This window comes from Loxodonta africana, chromosome 2, assembly GCF_030014295.1.
Source record: "Loxodonta africana isolate mLoxAfr1 chromosome 2, mLoxAfr1.hap2, whole genome shotgun sequence".
In the NCBI taxonomy this organism is placed as follows: Eukaryota; Metazoa; Chordata; class Mammalia; order Proboscidea; family Elephantidae; genus Loxodonta; species Loxodonta africana.
Genome location: NC_087343.1, coordinates 79,868,235 through 79,891,879, shown reverse-complemented (window position 1 = coordinate 79,891,879; position 23,645 = coordinate 79,868,235). Strand labels below are relative to the sequence as shown.

The 23,645-nt window shown below is 35.4% G+C and overlaps 1 protein-coding gene across 4 annotated transcripts in view; it reads right to left on the bottom strand.

The window, feature by feature from the left end:
• Positions 1-23,645, bottom strand: part of POLK (DNA polymerase kappa) — an 85,500-nt gene that overhangs the window by 50,529 nt on the left and 11,326 nt on the right. For 3 of the 4 annotated variants that reach the window (XM_010588219.3, XM_003408102.4, XM_064273210.1), the window contains exons 2-3: positions 7,411-7,580; positions 2,986-3,105 (exon numbers count right to left, since the gene is read on the bottom strand). In XM_010588219.3, the coding sequence (XP_010586521.1) occupies positions 2,986-3,105; positions 7,411-7,545 (255 nt within the window). In that variant the 5' untranslated portion in view covers positions 7,546-7,580. Of the gene's footprint in view, positions 1-2,985; positions 3,106-3,724; positions 6,402-7,410; positions 7,581-23,645 lie in introns of those variants that run through there. The other variant, XM_023545553.2, reaches the window with a different exon arrangement.

Sequence of the window (23,645 nt, the reverse complement as noted above, 5' to 3'; positions counted from 1 at the left end):
CCTGCCTCTAAATTACCATGGTAATCCGAGCCACCCTACCAGGTGGAACTCCTTACCTACTACATAACTGCTAGGTTATTTAAACCATCATATTTTGGGGCCTTCTCTGCCAGTAACTTAGCCTATATCTAACAAACAGAAATGAAGAGCATATTCCCACAAGAATGAAAAATTAACAGCTAATTAGTATGTGAAAAGATGGACTATCTCTGTTATAATCAAAGGAAGGCCAATTAAAACAATCATAAGATAGTACTTTACACCATTGTATTAGCAAAACTAAAAGGTTAATAATATCTAAATTCTCGGGTGGTGGAAAAGGTTAATGTGCTCAGCTGCTAACAGAAAGCCTGGAAATTAGAGTCTCCCCAGAGGCACCTTGGAAGCAAAACCTGTTGGTCTACTTCTGGAAAATCAACCACTGAAAATTCTACGGAGCACATTTCTACTCTGATACACGTGAGGCTGCCATGAGCTGGAACTGACTCAACGGCAACTGGTTGGTTTACTGTTAAACAATCATGACAGGAAACTTGAACTCTTATGTTCAAAATGCAAACTGGTACAATCTTTGGTGAAAATAATAGGGCATGAGTGCAGAGTCATGTGAATAAGAAAGATCCTCACAGGACTGTGTATAAGACAAAAAACTGGAACCAAGTTTGGGTAAATAAATTATGGTACCTCCATACAGTGGAATGCTATGAAGCATTACAAATGATGATTTGACAGGCAAATCATGTTTTGTCATGATAGCAGACCACTTAACACAGAAAATAAACATTAGCTCATGTTTTGGGAAAGCATTTATCAAAAAATGCCACTTTATAGTTTGGGAAAGAAAACAAAATTTATGATCTTTGAACTGTGTCAGAGAAGGATTTTGTAGCACATTAGATTAATATTATAATTTTATCTCTATGACATAGCTTAAAATGCTTCATTAACACTGGATCAGGTTTTCAGAGAATAAATGGGTTTGGCCATGACTTTAGCTTTACCAGCAGAACTCTGACTGCTCCGGGTCGTCAGTTCACCACATGGTGTCCTGCAGCATGGGTTCACTTGGTTCTCCCTAAAATCTTCTCCTGATATAACTTTTTATAGCAGAGGAAACTTTGAGTATCTACCCTCTGAAGATCCTGAAGGAGAATCCAAAAACCCCCAAATTTTTAGAAGTTTTGTGTTTTCTCTCAAAAATTCATGCACATTTGGCATTCTACCCTAGTATGACATTTGGGTTGTGTTTTTAATTTTATTGTGGTAAAATATATTGAACAAAATATTTGCCATTGTAACCACTTTTAAGAGTACAATTCAATGATATTAATTACATTCCCCATGTTGTGCAACCATCACCACTATCCACTTCCAAGTGGTTTTCATCACCCTAGCAAAAACTAAAAGATTAATAATATCTAGTGTTAAACAGGAATTCCTGGGTGGTGGAAAAGACCCTAAACAGAAATTCAGTACCCCTTAAGCAGTAACAACCATTTCCCTTTCCCCTTAGCCCCTGGTTACCACTAATAAATTTTTGCCTATTTACCTAGTATGGATATTTCACATAAATGAGATCATACAATATTTGTCCTTTTGTATCTGACTTATTTCACTCAGTATAATGTTCTCACGGTTCATTTTTATCATAGCATGTACCAGAGCTTCATTTTTCCTTATGGGTGAGTAACAGTGCATTGCATGGATATACAACATTTTGTTCATCCATTTATCTGTTGATGGGCACTTGGGTTGTTTCCACCTTCTGGCTATTGTTAACAATATTGCAGTAAACATTGTCATACAAGTATCTGTTTGAGTCCTTGCTTTCAAGCTTTTGGGAATATACCCAGGAGTGGAATTGCTGGGTCATATGGCACTCTGTGTTTCACATATGAGGAACTGCCAAACTATTTTCCAAGTGGCTGCACTATTTTAGAATCCCACCAAAATGGATGATGATTCCAACTTCTCTACATCCTTACCAATACTTGTTTTCCATTTTTCTGATAATAGCTATCCTAATGAGGGTGAAGTGGTATCTCACTGTAGTTTGCTTTGCATCTTTCTAATGACCAATGATGTTGAGCAACTTTTCATGTGCTTATTGATCATATATATATATATATATCCTTTGGAGAAATGTCTGTTCAAGTCCTTGCCCATTTTTTAATTGGGTTGTTACTCCTTTTTGTGGTTAAGTCATAGGAGTTTTGTTTTTTTTTTAATATATTCTGTATATTAAATCTTGATCAGATATATGATTACCAAATATTTTCTCCGATTCTGTAAGTTGTCTCTTCACTTTGTTGATAATGTCCTTTGATGAACAAAAGCTTTTAATTTTAATGAAGTCCAATTTATCTATTTTGTCTTTTTGGTCATGCTTTTGGTATCATAATCTAAGAATCCACTGTCAAAAACTAGGTCCTAAAGCATTGTCCCTAGGCTTTCTAACAGTTTTATGGTTTGAGTTTTTATATTTAGGTCATTGATCCATTTTGATATGACTTTTTGTTTTAATATAACACAATTACATTTTAAATTACTTTCTAGTTTAATTAGTTAGCATGTTCTCCAAATTTTTGCAAACTCGGCATTGAAGAAAAACCTGCCACAGTTATTCTGTGGTCTTTTCTAGTTGCAAAGTATGTATATAATAAAAAGAACATAGATTTTGGATTAAATATTACCTCTGCCGATTACATGCCATACCAAGCTGGGCAAGTTACTTAACCTAATTAAGGCTCCACATACTCCTCTGTGTAAGGGAAGTGACAATGTCGAGGTGTGGAGTCTTTATATAAAAGAGTAGGGCAATGCTTAGCAAAGTAAAGTATGTGCACTTGTTAAATTTTTGTGCTTTATAATACAATTAAAATTTATATTTCAACTGGTTTTCACTTATGAATTGACCATAATGTATTTTAACTGTCAATTACTAGCCTACCATCTCCCACTTTACTTGACGAATTGAATAAATACCTGTAATTGTGCTTTCCTTAGCTGCTGACTGGTTATCTGAGCTTTTTGTTGCATCATATTTTTAATTCGTTGGTTGACCTGTTTTTCCTTCTTGAGCTCATTTCCATAAAATCTGGACCCCTAAAAAGGAAAACAAAATAAAAGCATCATTGTAAAATAACATTATGACTAAGAGTGGCTGACTCTGGAATCAGAATGATGGTGTAAAACTGGACTCCATAATTTACTAGCTCAGTGACCCTAAGGAGCCCTGGTATTGCAGTGGTTAAGTGCTTGGCTGCTAAACCAAAAAACCGGGTTTGAACCTACCAGCTACTCTACAGGAGAAAGATACGGCAATCTGCTTCTGTAAAGATTTACAGTCTTGGAGACCCTACGGGGGTAGTTCTACCCTGTCCTACAGGGTCACTATGAGTCAGAATCGGCAATAGATCTGTTTCTTTTTTTGGTTTTAGGGTAACCCTAAAATTACTCAGTCTTTGTATGGCTCAGTTTCTTTATTTGTAAAATGAATTAATAGGCGACACTGAGCTTCTGTTAAGAGTGGTGGAAAAATCTGGGAAAGGATAAGGGTAATGGTTGAACAACATGATGAACATAATTAATGTAACCTAACTGTACATGTGAAGACTGTTGAAATGGCAAATGCTTTGTTACACATTTACCACACACATTAAAAAAAAAAAAAAAAAAAAAAAGGTACCTAAATCTTTTTTTTTTTTTTTTAAGCAGTGCTTACCACAAGCTCTCTGAGAGAAGTATAGAACTGTACTCAGAAAATAACAATGTATCCTCGGCAGGACTCACAGGGCATATTCAGGGCCTTAGCCAGTTGGCTCATCAAGTATATCCTTCACTAAAAATAACTCCTTAAAAGTATTTCTGAAAATTTATGTTAAGTCATTAAGGAAAAATGTAGAAAATAATTTAAAGAAAAAATTACCTATCATTCCATCACCCAACATAATGTCTATCCATTCACCACTTCATGAACATCTAGGTTGTCTCAAGATTTTAGCTATTATGAATATCAATGCCTCTATGAACATTCACATGCAAGTCTTTGTGAAGACATACATTTTCATTATTCTTGAGTAAATACCTAGGAGTGGAATTACTGGGTCATGTGGTAGTTTTATGTTTAACGTTTAGAGAAACTGCCAAACTTCTCTGAAGCTGTTACAGCATTTCACATTCCTGCCAGCAATGTATGAAGGTTCCAATTTCTCCACATCCTTGCTAATATGTGTTATTATCTGTCGCATGTATTATAGCCATTCTAGGCTATTGATAGTGGTTTTATTTGCATTTCCCTAATGACTACTGATGTTGAGCATCTTTTTACATGCTTATGAGCCATGTGTATTTTTTTTTTGAGTGAAGATTTTTAAATTTTATGTACAAAGAGTTTGCATTTCCAACATATATTTTAGAGGTGACACAAGAACAAAACAGAACTTGTTCCAGCAGGTATCAGGACAACTTATAAACTACTGAAATTGAGATCATATTGTATAGGTACAAGAACAGGCAAATAATCCAGTGGGACAGAGGAGGAAGCACCAAAGATCATCAGGAAAAGGATGGACTATTTAATAAATGGTACTGGGACACAGAAGAGGGAGAGTGTGGGGCTGGGAAAGATCAGATAGGAACATAATTAAAATGTTCTATTTCTTAACCTGAAAATGAGGCTCATAGATTTTATTTTTCTTCTTCATTTTCAAAATTTTTATGATGAAAATTTCAAAAAAGTGCCAAACAAAACAGAGATATTGGTATAATGAACACACATATAACTATCACTGAGATTTAACAACTGCTAACATTTTGCCATATTGCTTCATTGATTTTCTTAGGAGAAATATTTTAAAGAAAATTACAGATACCATGACATTTAGCTATTTCATAGAGTATTTCAGCATACATCTTTAAAAATAAGACTATTTTCCCACTTAATCATAACATTTTCATAGTTAACAAAATTAATAATAACTCCTTAATATTGCCTAGTACCCTGTTTGTATTAAAATTCCTCTGAATGTTCCAAATAGATTTGTTCAAACTAGGATCTATATGTTATATTTGCTTATTTCATCTCTTATTTCTCTTTTATTTTTATTCTTGCTTTTAAATTACATCTATGTTTTCTAAATTTTAAAATTGCTTTTTTCTTCATCTTTTTTTATGGAATTCCAAATTCTCAGAAGTTGAAAGAATAATACAATGAACATCTATATGCCCTCACACAGATTTACTAATTGTTAGTATCATGCTACATTTGATTTCTTCCCCAACTCCTCCACATACACCCACATACTTTTTTCTCTTTTTTGACCAAACCATTTGAAAGTTCCAGATATTAGAGTGAATTTCCTGAATAAGGACATTCTCTTAAATTTTTACACCTTTCTGTATATTTATGTCATAATATATAAATGAAACCAACAAAGTGCTAGAATAAACAATTAAGGAATTCTTTTATGATTTGGGAGAAAGCCATATGTAGCTGACAAATTCAACTACATAAAGAGAAGTAAACAAAAAAATCCTGCACAGCAGAAACTACCATAAGTTAAGTCAAAAGATAGACAATATCCAAGGGAAAATGTTTAAAGGGTCAAAACAGTTTATGAGAAAGAAAATACAAATGGCTTTTAAGCATATGAAAAGATGCACAACCTCACTTTTCGTAAGGGGATGCGAATCAAAGCTGTACTATGTTACTGCAAGGGAGTCCTGGTGGCACAGTGATTAAGTGCTCTGCAGCTAAAGGCAAGGTCAGCAGTTTGAACCCATCAGTGCTTCCATGGGAGAAAGATGTGGCAGTCTGCTGCCATAAAGATTTACAGCCTTGGAAACACTATGTGGCAGCTCTACTCTGTCCTATAGGGTCTCTATGAGTCTGAATCAACTTGACAGCAATGTTTACTGAGATTGGCAAATCCAAAAGTTTAGTAACAGCTTGTGTTGTCAAGGTTGTGGTCTGGTTATAACCCATTGGGTCCATTGCCGTTGAGTCGATTCCAACTCAGAGTGACCCTACAGGACAGAGTAGAACTGCCCCATAGGGTTTCCAAGGAGCACCAGGTAGATTCAAACTGCTGACCTTTTGGTTAGCACTGTAGCTCTTAACCACTATGCCACCAGGGTTTCCAGTCTGATAATACATACTCCCATATATTGGCGGTGGAAGTATAAATTGATACAACCAGTATGGAGTGCAATTTGACAATTCATACAAATTACAAATGCATTTATCTTTTGGTGGTATCTATTCTAGTTATACTTGCATATATATAAATTTATGAAGTACAAGGTTATCTATCTCCTAGAAATATTGTTTATTAAGAACAAAAGACTAGAAATGACTTACATATCCATCAATAAAGGATTATAGCTGGTTCAGTAAACTACAGTATATCCATGTATGCAAGGATAAAAAAGAGTGAAGATTTTTAATTATATAGAAAGACCTCCAACTTATATTAATTGAAAAAAAAAAAAAACAACACAACTATACTGTTCACCTACTGGGGTAAAAAACAAGGGTGAACCTGGATCAAAGGAGAATGAAGAACACCAAGGACACAAGGTGATTACAAGCCCAAGAGACAGAAAGGGTCACACGAACCAGTGACTACATCATCCTGAGACCAGAACTAGATGGTGCCCGGCTACAATCGATGACTGCCGTGACAGGGAACACAACAGAGAACCCCTGAGGGAGCAGGAGAGCAGTGGGATGCAGACCCCAAATCCTCATAAGACCAGACTTAATGGTCTGACTGAGACTAGAAGGACCCTGGGGGTCATGGCCCCCAGACCTTCTGTTACTCCAGGACAGGCACCATTCCCGAAGCCAACTCTTCAGACATGGATTGGACTGGACAATGGGTTGGAGAGGGATGCTGGTGAGGAGTGAGCTTCTTGGATCAGGTGGACACTTGAGACTATGTTGGCATCTCCTGCCTGGAGGGGAGATGAGAAGGTGGAGGGGGTTAGAATCTGGTGAAATGGACACGAAAAGAGAGAGCGGAGGGAGAGAGTGGGCTGTCTCACTGGGGGGAAAGTAACTGGGAGTGTGTAGTGGGGTATATGTGGGTTTTTGTGTGAGAGACTGACTTGATTTGTGGACTTTCACTTAAAGCACAATAAAAATTATTAAAAAAAAAACAAGGGTGAAAAAGAACACATATTATTTTGCTTATACATGTATATTATATGCATATGAGGCAGAAAACTGGGCAGCAAGAGCAACAGAATAGGAGGGAGATTATCTATACCTTTTTGTATTTAACTAATATTACATATTAAAGTATTATATATTATAATAACATGGATAGTCAAAACTTACTGATTTTCTTTTAAACAGAATGTCAGAGTTGCTAAGTTAAAGACACGGAAAGAAACAAGAAAACATACCTTTGTAGCTTCCATTATAATTTTGTTAATTTTTTCTTTATCTAGTCCTTCCATTCCTGCTTTATTATCATTAAGTCCCATCCTAAGCAGAAGATCATCTTTGTAATCATCATTCTTCTCCTTTGTGTTATCCATGGTGTACACCGAAAAATGCCTTTTTAAAAAATTATCTGAAAAAACATGCAAAATGAACACTACTTTTAAAAGCATCCATAAAAATAAATAAATAAATAAACCTGTTGCCGTCAAGTCAATTCCGACTCACAGTGACCCTACAGGACAGAGTAGAACTGTCCCATAGGGCTTCCAAGGAGCACCTGGTGGATTTGAACTGCCAACCTTTTGGTTAGCAGCCATAGCTTAACCACTAAGCCACTAGGGTTTCCAAAGCATCCACAGAGGGGAGAAAACACTTAAAAGTTAAAATGATAGATCAGCAGAAAAAGTAAAAAATGATAGTTACAAATTTTTAGCAATTGAAAAAAATACTCAGATTTAAATTTATGATTATTGTATGTCTGGAGGGAAGAAACGAATTAATATTTCATGCAGCTATGTTAGCTATACTTGCATTTTACATTTGACCCTCACAGCAGTCCTGAAAGGTAGATATAATTATTCCCAATATAAAGAGAAAAGAAATTTGCATCTTAGAACATGTCTATGAACACAAATTTGTTAATAAGTGACAACATCTGTGTTGAAACCCCAGTCTGAGTCCAAAGTTCATGTTTTTTCCCAGATTAATCCACTGTATAACAAATAAAAAAGAACACTTCCTCTACTAATCCACTGCCGTCGAGTCGATTTCGACTCATAGCAACCTATAGGACACAGTAGAGCTGCTCCATAGTTTCCAAGGAGCGCCTGGCGGATTTGAACTGCCCGCCTCTCGGTTAGCAGTCCTAGCACTTAACAGCCATAGCACTTAACCACTACGCCACCAGGGTTTCTCCTAAAAGCATGTTAAATTCAATAGCATTTATTATCTATTGTATGCTGAACTCTATTCTTGAGATAGTCAAAACATGAAAAAAATAATCTATTTCCAGGAAATTATTATATTTTTACAGTGTTATATCACTTCTAAGGTTAAGAAAACTCCTTTCAAACAGTAATTCTTTAATATCTTTAGTTTTTTATAGTTTACCATCACATCATTAGCTTCTTAAAGTTTTTTACAACAACCATGTGAAATAGATTTGGTTATTCTATGTTAAAAAAACAAAGACAAAAAATGAATTGCTGTCAAGTTGACTCTGACTCATGGGGACCCCGTGTGTGTCAGAAACCGTGCTCCACAGGGTTTCCAATGGCTGATTTCCCCAAAGTGGATCACTAGGCCTGTCTTCTGAGGTGCCTCTGGATGGACTTGAACCTCCAACCTTTCAGTTAGCAGCTGAGCATGTTAACCCTTTGCACCACCCAGGACATTATCACATTAGGGAGAAGGAAACTGGAATTCACGAGATGTTAAATGATTTGCCATCCTAACACTGCTAATAATTGGCAGAACTGGAATTTGAATCCAAGTCTTCTTATTCCAAGTCTAATACAACTACCATGATATCTCAACAGTGCCCAATTTCAGGTTTGCTTATACTATAAGTAAATGGCCAGGGGAAGAGCTGCTATGAATCAAGAGAGTATGACAGTGACTTCCTATTTGCATGATTTAGAGGGGGCTCATTTTTCCTCCTCTGTCTCTAGGAACTTTTCTTAACAACATTGGTTCTGTTTTGGGCATCAACAGAAAATAACAAGATTTATGGAAGAAACTTTGAATACTGTGACTGTAAGTGGCAGTTCTATAAGGGGGGAAAAAAGTATATATAACAGTGGCTGTCACACTTTAGGCCCACCTGGGACAAATTTAAAAATCTTGATGCCCAAGTCACAACAAATACCAAGTAAGTCAAACGGTCTGGGAGTGGGAGTCAGACATCAGTACTTTTTAGAGATACCCGGGTAATGCTAACATGCCCCTAAGTACAGGAACGACTGATGGAGACATTTCTGGATACCCAAAGGGATACAAGTTAATTTTCTTTTGTCATCATTTTAAATTTTGTCCTTTGACTTTCAGATTCAACCTAATATTACCCTACATTTTGTCTCCTGTTTTAGTAATCCAATTGCTTTTTATTTTCAAGAAAATAGCTGAATGTAATTCAGTCATAATGTCTCCATGCCAACCAACACTATTGAAGAGTGAAAAGACCAAATGCAGGCATCCTACATTTTAAGCCGTTTTGCCCTTAAAATGATGAGATGTATGAAACATTTATTGAATGTCTACTACTTTACATTTATATATTAATTATTCCCAAAACTTTAAGAATTGATTTTGGTCCATAATTGGGTCAGAAAACCTGGGCTATCAGCAATACTGGCAACAGGCAAAATTGTGAGAGGGGTAGTTAGTTTTTAGCTACCTTCCTGACTATTGATGCCTAATTATCATGCAACTATGTCCAGTTTCACGGGCGTATGTTTCATATTATCTATACGCCAGTGATGCCCCAGTCTATAGCTCCAGCCCAAATTTCTAACATCTCAGATTTAACACATCCAAAGCTGATCTTCTTAACTGCCCCCATTCCCCAAACCAGTTCGAACTGTAGTCATCATCATCTCAGTTGACTGCAAATCTAACCTCTTTCAAATGCTCATGTAAATAACCTTGGAGTCATTCTTGGCTCCTCTCTTTCTCACACACCCGACATCTAAACCGTCAGGAAATCCTGTGGGCTCTGCTTTCAACATACACTGAATTTAACCACTTCTCACTACTTTCACTGCTTTCAGTCTAGTCTTAACCACCATTATCTCTTGCCTGGGTTACTACAAGAACCTCTTAAATGGTCTCTTCTTTTGTCCTTGCCCTCCTACAATCAAATCTCACCAGAGTAGCCCACTGATTCTTCTGAATCACAAGTCAGATCATGTCACTCCTCTGCTGAAAACTGTACGATGGCACTCCATCTCACTCCAGAATAAAACCCAAACCACAAAAACCAAACCCACTGCCATGGACTCAATTCAATTTGAACTCATAGCGACCCTACAGGACAGAGTAAAACTGCCCCATAGGGTTTCCAAGACTATAAATCTTTACAGAAGCTGACTGCCACATCTTTTTCCCCTGGAGCAGCTGGGGGATTTGAACTGCTGACCTTTTGGTTGGGAGCCAAGCACTTTGACCACTGTGCAACTAGGGCTCGAGTAAAACCCAAAGTCCTTAAAATGACCTTTAAGGCCCTACAGAATCTGGATTCCTGTTACCTGTTTACCCTCGTATCTAATACTACTTCCATTACTCTCTACTCTGCAGCCACACTAGTCCCTTTACTATTACTCAAATTTGCTACGCACACTCTTGAGGCTTTTGCACTGCCTATTCCCTTTTCCTGGAGCTCTGGTCGCACAGAGATTAAGTCCTCGGCTGCTAACCAAAACGTCAGCACTTCAAATGCACCAGCTGCTCCTTGGAAATGCTACAGGGCAGTTCTATCTGTCCTATAGGGTCACTATGAGTCGAAATCAACTTGACAGCAATGGGTTTTGGGTACTCCTTCCTCTAGGAGGGTTCTTCTGCCAGATAGTCGGTTGACTAAATTCCCTTATTTTCTTCAGTTCTTTGCTTAAATGTCACTTTGTCAATGAAGGCTTAGTCCAACCTCCCTATTTAAAATTGCAGCCTGCTTATTCCTCCACCATCTCCTCCAATACCCTTTTCTTTTTCATAGCCCTTATTATTTTCTGGAGCCCTGGTGGTGCAGTGGTTAAGAGCTTTGGTTGCTAACCAAAAGTCAGCAGTTCGAATCCACCAGCCACTTCATAGAAACCCTATAGGGCAGTTCCACTCTGTCCTATAGGATTGCTATGAGTTGGAATTGACTCAGTGGCAACAGGTTTGGTTTTTTTTGTTTATTATTTTCTAAAATAATGTATGTTACTTATGTCTATTGTCTACCTCCTCCTATCAAAATGTAAGCTCCATGAGTAGGCAACTTTTGTGTTTTTGCTTTTTTTCATCAATGTATCCCAAATGTCTGAAACAGTGCTTGGCAAAGAACCAAAACCAAACCCACTGCCGTCGAGTCGATTCCAACTCATAGTGACCCTGTACAACAGAGTAGAACTGCCCCATAGGGTTTTCAAGGAGCAGCTGGTAGATTCGAACGGCCAACCTTTTGGTTAGCAGCTGAGCTCCTAACCACCGCACTACCAGGACATTGTTTCACACAAAGTAGGTGCTAAATAAATATTTGCTGCAAGATTGAACAAATTCAGTTTAAATGATTTTTCTTATTACTTACATAGCAAGGTAACATTAAAAGGTTAAAAGATCAGGAGAAAAACTGCTTTTCTTAAGTTAGTAATTTTTAAAATGCTTGTAGTTTCTCCTCATTTCAACATTAAATATGTAAGGACAAGTATATGAGCTAAACAGATACCAATTTTATAAATCTTATTTTTCCTAAGACTTTTGATGGGTAAACTGATTAAAGCTTTAGGGATTTATAGATAAGGGTATTTTGAATATAAATATTAGAATGCTCTTTAGGCTCCATCAATATTGAAAGGAGTCTAGCTTATATTAATTCTTTGGGAGATTGTTTGGTTAAATTTAATTTCTTAGATTAAATACTTCCAATTACATCTAAGAAAAATTATTGGACAAAAGTAATAAACAACATACTAAGTTTTAGTATACTTGGATCCTATAAGTTCCATTCGGTACTATCGTTTGTCACTGTGGTGAGCCTGCTTTGGTTTTATGGATTAATATTTGTTATCTTTTCAAGTTTTCTCAAAATCTCTCTTTAGTCTTGGATAATCTCTGTTCTTTTCATTAGTTCTTCATGGAGTTTACGTAGAAATCCATAAATTGAAAGGAAGTTTCTTCCAGAAGTAATCACATAATATCGCAAAGTATGACTTTCCATATTTTCCTGGTGAGATTTAATACCTACTTCAACGGCTCTGTGAGGGCAGTGAATAATGTTAAACGTCTGGCACAAGATAAGCTTTCAATCAATAGCTATTATTAAAGTTAGGCCTAATTTCCAGAGCTGTGAAAGTCATTGGTCTTATTTTTCTTCTATACTTTTAAAAGACTATTAAAAAAAAAAAAAAAAAAAACACAGGGTACACTCAGTTATCATTGAGAAAAAGCCAAAGTTCATGGGTCATAGAGATAAGTTTTATTTTTGTTTGTTTTGCTTCCAAAGAAGTATTTGTCCTATAGTTACTACGTGGCATCCGGTAAAAAGTTCTAAATCTTATGAATGGATATAATTGTGACTTTACAAACAAAAGTTTTTATGGAAAGAAAAATGGCCAAACATTTTTATAGCTTGATATTATAGAATACAGTCTGTTTCACTTCAACTCAAAAGCACACATGGTAGTGCTCAACTCAGAGTAAAAAACTTGTGATTCTTGTGGCTTAGCATATTGGCTTAAAAGCACGTTTTCTATGAAAATATTCAAATTCTTCGCCATCTGATGTGACCACTAACTATTGAGGTTACCACTTAAAAATATAAGGTCAACCTCTGTTTTTGGTGGTAATAAGGAAGGAAAATTAGACTTTTTCAGAAGGAATTCTAAGGAAGAAATTTTAGTGTGATAGAGTTCTTCCCACCCATAAAAGGCACACAAAGCTATGTAAACAGTATCACAATGCTTAGCATATTGACCAAAGTCACGTGGAATTAATCTACCAGAAAGCATGCAAAATATACTAAGTAGTACATGTGAGAGAGAGTGGATATAAAACATTAAACTCTAAGTTTGTAGATGGAGTTTGCTTATTTCTAATATACTGCAAATAACCAAACCAGATAATCTCCCCAAAACCATTAATATTTTAAGAACAATATTTTTAACTCTCCCCATGTTCCAATATTTAATATTTCTGTTTGAATAGATTAAGCACCCAGCACAAAACTTCAGACTGTGATTAAATGTTCTCTTTATAATCTAAATTTAAACACAAATTATTAAGGTTACTCTAAAATTAAAGTAAAAATTTTCAAATTAATGGATTCTACATAACTAAGTTCAAAATTTCCTTTTTCAATTTAATTTATTGTAAAAGTATATTTTAAAATTTCAAGGAAATAAAAAAATCAGTCTTAGGACTTTAACAAATCGTTTTTATTTTTCCACATTCCTTCCCAGTTATTTTACATACACATACATGAGCACACACACAAACAACATGCCCACAATTTTCATATGATGGGAATGAAAGCACAAATGCAATTTTGTATTTTTAGCTGTAGCTTTTAGTATCTTTGCAACATAAAACGTAAATGGATTGGCATATTTGAATGATTTTCTTACTCATTTATATGCATCACTGAGATAAACAACAAATAATGACACTCCATAGATTCTAAATCAAAGATAACTCAAGTTTTCAGTGTGGAAAGAAGGCCTACTCTTTAAGAATCATGCGAATATTAACTGGTTCCACTGCAGAACAGGACAGCCTTAGTTATCTAGTTCTGCTATAGCAGAAATACCACAAGCGGATGGCTGTAACAAAAAGAAGTTTATTTTCTTACAGTTTAGGAGGCTAAAAGTCCGAATTCAGAGTGCCAGCTCCAGGGGAAGGCTTCCTCTGTCTGTTGGCTCTGGGGGAAGTCTTTGTCATCAATCTTCCCTGATCAAGGAGCTTCTTGGTGCTGGGACCCTGGGTCCAAAGGACGCACTATTCTGGTTCTCGTTTCTTGGTGGTATGAGATCCTCCTATCTCTCTGCTTGCCTCTTTTTTATATCTCAAAAGAGATTGACTTAAAACACAATTTAACCTTGTAGATTGAGTCCTGCCTCATTAACATCATAGAGGTAGGATTTACAACACATAGGAAAACTATGTCAGATGATAAAACGGTGGACATTCACACAATACTGAGAATCATGGCCTAGCCAAGTTGACACACATTTCTGGGGGACACAATTCAATTCATGACACATGCCAATAAGCTTGGAAATGGTGCAGGACCGAACAATGTTTCGTTCTGTTGTACATGAGTTGTTTTGGGTCAGAGCTGACCCAACAACAACTTACAACGACATTCAGTCACTAATGTAAAAGAATGGATAACTATAGAAACTGAAAGTTCATAATAACCTTCATTTTTTTGATCATTCAAATTCCTTAGAAAAACCTGTTCAAACACTAGTATGTATTGAAATTGCTACCAACTCAAAGACTGAACTAATAATTTTAAGATAATGGTGGCTTACTATTTATGAATTTGAAAAGGATCGTTTCTGCAAGTAATGAAGCTATGGAAATCATCATTATTATAGTTTCTTCTTGATATTATCATATGTATATAAAACCCAAAAACAATAAGTTAAACATTTAGAAAACACCATATCATGACTTGCCAAATAGGGCAAAAAGTAAGAAAGAAGTTTGATATTGGAGGGTTAAGTCAAACTTATTTTAAAAATACCTTCTTACCCAAATAAATAAAAAACTCCAAATTAATGACTTTTTTTAAAAATAATAGTCTATTATAAAGGACTCTGGTTTTACAGTATTAACAATCCATTTTATTAACATTGTGTTATGGAAAATATATTTAAAAAGGTATGATACAGAAGAACACCTGATAATAATAAGCACCAGCATCTGATATTTACACTAAATTAGCTAAGGTAATGATTCTCAACCGATGAGACCATCTCTCCTCTCTCCTGAGGGGTATATGATATTCTTGAGGGGTAGAGGTGGCTAATAAAGATTTATTTTTAGTGATGTTTAATTTGTTTTATAATTTCCAAATAGCATAAATGAAAGTTTATGCAAAAGGAGCATGGGTTAAAAATGTTGCAAAACACTAAGCTAAAATAATTCATTAAACTATTATCTATCACACAGTAAGTAGTTTATGTTAAAGAGATCTATTAAACCACAAAAGGAAAGGCAGTCCAGACTTACTGATATTTTTTTTCTCATTGAGGTTTAAATATGCTAATTGCTTATTTTAACGTACAGAGGGTTTAATAAAAATTCAGTTTCAAGAGGCATTATGATACAGTTAAAAGAGCCCATGGTTTGAAACTAGATAGACCTAGATTTAAACTTAAACTCTAAAACTTAACTAGCTGTGTCTTCTTGGGCAATTTAGGTTATTTCAGGATCTAAGAATCTTGGTATGCTGCTCTGTAAAATTCAGTTTCCAGGGTTGGATTGAGGTTGGATTTTGATAATACATGCAAGAGCCTCTAGCAAACGCACAGTAAGCATGCAAAATATGTGGATTTTTTTCCTCTACACTTTCATTCTTATTTATTTCTCTAAAATGTGGCCAAGCCTTATAAGCCTGGCGTAAATACCAGCATGTAATTAACTAAGAAATCACAGAAGAAAAATAAAAAACGTTGTTACTAAATAAATGACAAGTAAAAAAAAAAAGAACTACTTACACACAAAATGCCATCTAACTTTAGGGAAGTCAGAAAGAACAAATGTCACACACCCCTTGGATCTTGTGCAACATGGCGAACCAACAAAAGAGGATAATATTCTTCATAGCTTTCAAGGCTTTACCATTACATTATCCTAAAGTTCAAATCAAGGTACCAGGCAGTTACGTGTCAGTTTACCTCTCCAATAAATACAATATTAAGGTAACCAAGTCTAGACACATTAATACCTAATGCTGAATTTAATCTCAAAATATTTAACTGTAGCCTTGAAGGCATTGTCATGTATTCAGCATGACTGATAAAAAAAAAAATCACATATATTTTTGTTTAGCATATGTGCCGAAACACTATATTAATCAAGCAAGACGAATGCATTTTTAGTGTACAAAAAAAAAAAAAAAAATTAGTACACTACTAAGTTCTCAAAGTTTTAAATATTCCCAAGACTATCTCAGGAACTCCAGTTTAGATCATATATATTAAAAAAACGTAAATATCTGGTAACTGCTTGATTTAACAATTTTAATCCCTTTACGTAAAAGTGCAGTTGTATTGTACAACCCTCACATGTAGGCAAGATGCATCTCTGCCTCTAAGAGATACCATATCTCCTTGAGAAAAGAAAAATGAATCCTATGCCTTTGTTTCCTTTTGGGGTGCCTCTTCATGATTTTCTATCTAGTAATTGCTGGCTCCAGGAATTGATGGAACACCAACTGCAATGTTTCAACAAATGGATGCAACACTGGAAGCGCTCACTCATCTATGCTAAGAAATTTGGATGATAGCTGCCTAGCAAACTGACTCAAAGAGATCCAGATTTGCCCGCATTACCAAGAAAGGTGATCCAACAGAATGTGGAAATTATCAAACAATATCATTGATACCACACACAAGCAAAATTTTGAAGATAATTAAAAAATTGTTGTGGCATTACATTGATGGGGAGCTGCCAGAATTCAAGCTGGATTCAGAGGAGGACACAGAATGAGGGATATCACTGCTGATGTCAGATGGATCTTGGCTGAAAGCAGAGAATACCAGAACGATATTTACCTGTGTTTTATTGGCTGTGCAAAGGCATTCAGCTCTGTGGATCATAACAAATTATAGATAACATTGGGGAGAATGGGAATTCCAGAACACTTAACTGTGCTCATGCAGAACCTGCACATAGACCAAGAGGCAGCCATTCGAACAAAACAAGGGGATACCATGTACTTTAAAATCAAGGAAGGTGTGCATCGGGCTTATATCCTTTCAACATACTTGTTCAACCTGTATGCTGAGTAAATGGTCTGAGAAGCTGGATTATATGAAGAAGAACACGGCATCGGGTTTGGAGAAATACTCAAGAACAACCTGTGACATGCAGATTACACAGCCTTGCTTGCTGAAAGTGAAGAGGACCTGAAGCACTTACTGATGAAGATCAAACACTACAGCCTTCAGTGTGGATTACACCTCAACATAAAGAAAACAAAAATTCTCACAACTGGACCAATAAGCAACATCATGATAAATGGAGCAAAGACTGAAGTTGTCAAGGATTTTGCTTTACTTGGATCCACAACCAATGGCCATGGAAGCAGCAGTCAAGAAATCAAAGAACACATTGCACTGGGCAAATCTTTTGCAGAACACCTCTTTCCAGTGTTAAAAACCAGGGATGTCTAAGGTGTGCCTGACCCAAGCCATGCTATTTTCAATTACCTCATATGCATGCAAACACTGGGCAGTGAATAAGGAAGACCGAAGAATTGCTGCATTTGAATTTCGGTGCTGGCGAAGAATATTGAATATGCCATGGACTGCCGGAAGAACAAACAAATCTGTCTTGGAAGAAGTACAGCCCGAGTGCTCCTTAGAGGCAAGACGGCAAGACTTTGTCTCACCTTATTTGGACGCGTTATCAGGAGGGACCAATCCCTGAAGGATATCATGCTTGGTAAAGTAGAGAGTCAGTGAAAGAGAGAAAGACCCTCAAAAAGATGGATTGACACAGTGGCTGCAACAATGACCTCAAGCATAACAACAATTATGAGGATGGTGCAGGAGTGGGCAGTGTTTTGTTCTGTTGTACATAGAGTCGCTATGAGTTGGAACTAACTTGATGGCACTTAATATCAAAAACATTCATTGGTAATGTTCCTGTCTTTCTAACTGGCCTAAAAAGTGTTCAGTCCAAAAGACTCTGAAAATAGCATCCGTATATTTCAGGAGAGTTTAGAACCACACAGCTTACTGCCTTCCTTATTCAAAGTCTTAAGGCTAAGAATAAAAGCAACCTAATTCTTGGCCTTAAAATCTACCTCTGGCTATGTGACTATAATTTCTAAAAAGGTCAAAATAAAGTACTCCTCTCTATTAAAAAGTAAGAGCTTAAATTTATTAGATTTCAGAATCTTAAACCATAACGGCATTAGCATATTTATAAACCCTACTGAGCTATTATTTGCCAAAAACCACTTGCCCAATGCCAGTAATCTGTTTATGATGAGCTCTGACACTGTTATTAAATTTGTATATGCTATAGTGTTATGAAAATTTGCCAAATGTTACAGTCGCTTCCAGCACACAAAGCATTTCTATACTGCAAAGTATACTGAGACACAAAATTTGAAGTAGAAATTGTTGTAAGTTGGAATTGACTTGATGACACTGGATTTGTTTTTTTTTTTAATAATACTAAAATCATTATCTCTAGTAATACTTCACAGATGCTAAGAAAACCAAGTTAAAGGTATAACCAGCCAAGAACACCATATATGTAATGACTCGCCTCTACCGAATAGAATACAGCAGAAATAATAGGATGTCACTTCCAACTATGGGTTATAAAATGCTGTGGCTTCCATCTTGGATGATCGCATTGTCTTTTAGATTACTCAGTTTGGGGGAAGTCATGTGACACAGCCCTATGAGGAGCTTGGAAGTGAATTTTCCCCTAGTTGAGTCTTCAGATAAAACTGCAGCCCTGGCCAACAGCTTTACTGCAGCCTCATGAGCCAGAGGCACCAGGTAAGTTGCACTTGGATCCTTGATCTACAGAGTCTGGGGGGAAATAAATTTATAGCTTACTCTCAAGCTCTGTAATTATCTCATCATGAATCAGCACTGGTCCACAGACTCTATGTTGAGTAGCACTGTTATAAACAGTTGTGTACTAAAGATTTATCAATGTGTTCATTTGAATAAAGGTGAAAATTTAAAACACACTAATAAAACTGATCAACTAAATAACTTTTATGCCAAATAACTTTTTCCCCTGGAATCTCTGCAAGAAAAAAGTAATAAAGCAATATTTTTAGCAGTACTTACTACAATTAGAACATAAATTTCCAGATGTCAAAGTCTGTCTAGAACAAAAACAATGCTAGGCCATTGAGCCTGTTATTGAATAAGTTTATGTTGAATGAATGAATGATGGGAAGATTAATATACAGAAGGAATGAGATTAATGGTAACACCTCAGTTAGGTTTTCATATTTGCAATAATTATAAAAACTAACATTTGAATCTTACGGTGTTTACATGCATTATCCTATTTAATCCACATAAGAGGTGAGGAAAGTGAGGTGCAGATATAGTAGCCACCTTACATAAAGTAATACAGTTAATTAATGGCAGATTTGGAATTGTATTTGAGGTCTGACTTCAAAGTACTCACACTTAAGCACTACACTATAAATACAAAGGAGATAAAATGTAAAATCTTACAGAAAAGGACAGTAGTTTTGTAGCATGATAATGGAATTGACATCAAAGTGGTGTGAATGATAATAGATAAAACAATGTACATTACTGTAACAGCACAATTCATGGTCTAAATTTATTTTTTAAGTAACATCATGATTTTGGACACTCTCTAAAAGTCTTTGTTGTTACCTGCCATCAAGTTGGGCCCGGATTCATGGTGACCTGTGTATAGCAAAACCAAACAAACACTACCCAGTCCTACACTATCCCCATGATTGGCTGCAGACTGGACTGCTGCGACCCATAGGGTTTTCATTGGCTGATCTTTGGAAATAGATCACTGGGCCTTTCTTCCTAGTCTGTCTTAGTCTGGAAGCTCTGCTGAAATCTGTTCAGCATCAAAACAACTCCTAAGTCTCCAGTGATAGACAGGTGCTGGGTTCGCTGGTGCACTGAAAATGAGGTGCATTGGCCAGGAATTGAACCCAGGTCTCTAGCATAAAAGGTGAGAATTCTACTACTGAACCACCACTGCCTGACCCTCCAAAATTCTAAGAAGTCTTGAAATGAATAATATAAAACAATGACAAAGAAACTTTTTAGAGTTTACTAAAAACTATGAAATCATTTAAGGAAGATTAATAAGTAAGGTTTTTGAGCATCTTGAACTGTGAGAAATACTGTACTAAGAAAAATATATTTTTGGATCAACTGCAGATCTTCCTAAAGATGCAAAGGGCAATTTCTTGAGTCACCACGGCATCTAGAACAAATAATTCATTTTTATCAGGCACCGCTTTACCTAAAAGCTCAAATAAAATTAACTCTCAAAGAAAAAAAAAGCCCTGTGTTTCTGGTAAAAAAAAGAAAAACCAAGGGAAAGTATTATTCATAAGAAACTAGTTTTTTTTTTTTGTCAGTCATTTCATGCAAATCTGTGTGAAGGAAAATTCTAAGGCAAATTTGTATCGATAGTTCTGCTGTTGTATTAAACCAAAATGTAAACTAGAACTGGATATGAAGGGCACAAGTTCATCTCTTTCTCCATATGTAATTATTCATGTTTATCCTTAAATAAAAATGCTTTTTATACATACATAAACACTAGAAATGTAACAAATATTATTTATTTCAATCTAAAAGTTTTCAATTTAATCCAGTGTACATTTTGATATGTTTATATGTACAACTACACTTATTTAATATATCAATAAAAAACATTATTTTATATTTTATAATTTCTATTTCATTAAATTCTTTTAAAATAGCTTCAATATTTCTTCTAATGATAAAAGTTCATGCTTACTGCAGAAGAATTTTTAAAATGAAATGCATAAGAAGTAAAATAAAAATAATCTATCATACCATAATGTGGAAAGAATGACTAAATATTTTGGAGTATTTCATTTAAGACCTTTTTTTTTTATTTCCTCACGTATTTTACACAAAAATGAGATCATGTTATTCAACTTGCTTTGTAATCTATTTTTCCCCCTCTTAATCAGGGGATTATTCTCTTAAATATAGAGCTATAAAAAGCATGATTTTTAATGGTTGTGTAATATTACATAGTATGGTTGGACCATATTTTAGCTTATCTTCTTACCTACCTACCTGCCTATTTACCCATTTCTTTTCAAAAGGTTTTGAGGTAGCTTTTAAAAAGAATCAAATAAAATGAAAGGAAAACTACTAGGTTAAAAGAAAAAGAGGTATGCTAACAATAAAGTCAAAGCAGTTGATTTAGCTGAGCACGAAAGTATATCCTAAGCTATTCAACAACTGGGATAGAGGATAGCATATTTAATTATGTAACTTTCTTATTAGAGGGAAAGAAACAAAACACTTCCTCTATGTTTGGAGAATTTTTCACATTAGGATTCACATTTAAAAAGTGAAACGTAATGGACAATGTCATCAACTACTGTCAAAGCAAATGTATTAACATTAAAACTCAGATCAGACCGACAAAACTTGACATACCTAGTTGACTCTTCTTACCTACTTCAGATACCTCTACGTTTTACTTCAAATCAAAGAATCTACTTTAGGTTTTAAAATATTCACATTAAATCAAAAGTTGGCCTCCAACCAGGCAAATCACCAGTTTTCAAAATACCTTGAAAAAATAAAACAATTAAGAAAGGCATATAAAAGGGAATAGAAAGGGACAAAAGGGTGCTTAAATAAAATTTCATGTGATAAAATCTTACTTAATGGGAGTTGCAGAGTTGTTTTTTGAGAAAATTTCTCCCATCTCCTTTTCTGAAAATGAGAGCTTTATAATTACTGCCTGCAGAAGTCAAGAGAAGCCACAAAAGTGATTTCTCTTTTGTAATAATGAAATACAATATTGTTTCAAGATATAGACAACTTCTCAAAAGCTGGAAAGAATGAAAACCTTAAAAATGAAATTCAAAAAAAGATGGCTAATTTGTTACAAACGATTAAAAATGATAACTAATATTTTCTAACAACTTATCACGTGTCAGTATTGGTTGTTGGCTGCCACTGAGTCAGCTCCAACTCATGGTGACCTTATCTAAATAGCAGAAGGAAATGCTGCTTGATCCTGCACTATTCTCAGGATCATTTGTATGTTTAAGTCCATTGTTTTGGCTACCAAATTCATCTCATCGAGATATCCCTTGTTTCTGTGGACCTTCTACATTAACAAGCATGATGTCCTTTTCTAGTTATCTGTCTTTCCTTACGATGTGTCCAAGGTAAGGAAGCCAAAGTCTTGTCATCCTTGCTTCTGAGAAGCATTCTAGTTGTATTTCTTCTAAGACTGATTTGTTCGTTCTTCTGGCAGTCCCTGGTATTATTCAATATTCTTCACCAACATCACAATTTAACTGCACGAATTTTCTTCGGTCTTCCTTTTTCACTGACAAGCTTATGCATGCATATGAGGTGATTTAAAGACTTTGCCCTGGGTCAGGTGCATCTTAGTCCTCATAGTGACATCTTTGCTTTTTAAAACTTTTAAGTATTTACAGCAGATCTGCCCAAAGCAGTGTACATTTGATTTCTTGGCTGCTGCTTCCACGGACATTAATTGTTGATCCAAGTAGAATAAAATCATTGACAACTTCAATTTCTTCCTCGTTTATCATGACGTTATCATTATTGGCCCAGTTGTGAGGATTTTTGTTTTCTTCAAGTTCAGGTATAATCCATACAGAAGGCTGTATGTAGTCTTTGACCTTCACCAGTGTTTCAAGCCATTGTCTTATTTTCTCCTCATGATAACTCATTAACTTTATTGTTTCAATAAAATATCTATTAATAAAGTTCATAAAGAAATTGAGACTTAAACAACTTACGTAATTCATTCCTGACTACAGATTTCCAAATTGAAATCCAAATCTAGACTGTCTCTGGTGCCCACATTCTTAATCAGTATGCTAAATACATAGCTATGGCCTAAAATGACAACAGTTTTTGAAGATCTTCTCTTAATCTTTGATTTTCAGTAGCTTGACTATGATGTGCCTAGACACTGTGTATGCTCTGGATTTATCTTCTCCTCCACCTTCTCTTCCTTTTTGACATTATCTTTACGAAAAGCACATAGACGTTCAAAGTCTGGGCTAGATTATTTACTAGTTATGGCCTTAGGCAACTTACTTAACTTCTTTGAATTTTAATTTCCTTATATGAAAAAATCAGGATAAGGATTTTTGTGGAGTGAACAATAAATATAATGAACCTAAAACAATGTCCGACATAGAGTAGGCACTTAACAAATGATACTTTCTCCTTTCAAAAAGCTATGATGGAATTTGTTTCTTTGGTCTCCAATCAATTTTAACTGTGGTAGTGGTTTTTTTCCTAGGGCTAGTTAGGGCAATTCCTCCAACTTCCTTGCAATCGTCAACCAACTAAACCGATTTCATTCATCAGTAAACATTTACTAAATACCTACTATGTGACAGTTTTCAATTATTCCTTCATCTTTAATAATAATGTAACTGCTAAAAACACATCAATATCGCTGAAACACTTTATTATTATCTATATTCCTAGAGAGTAATAAGCTAGAAAACAATGGCTCCATGGAAGATGAAGAA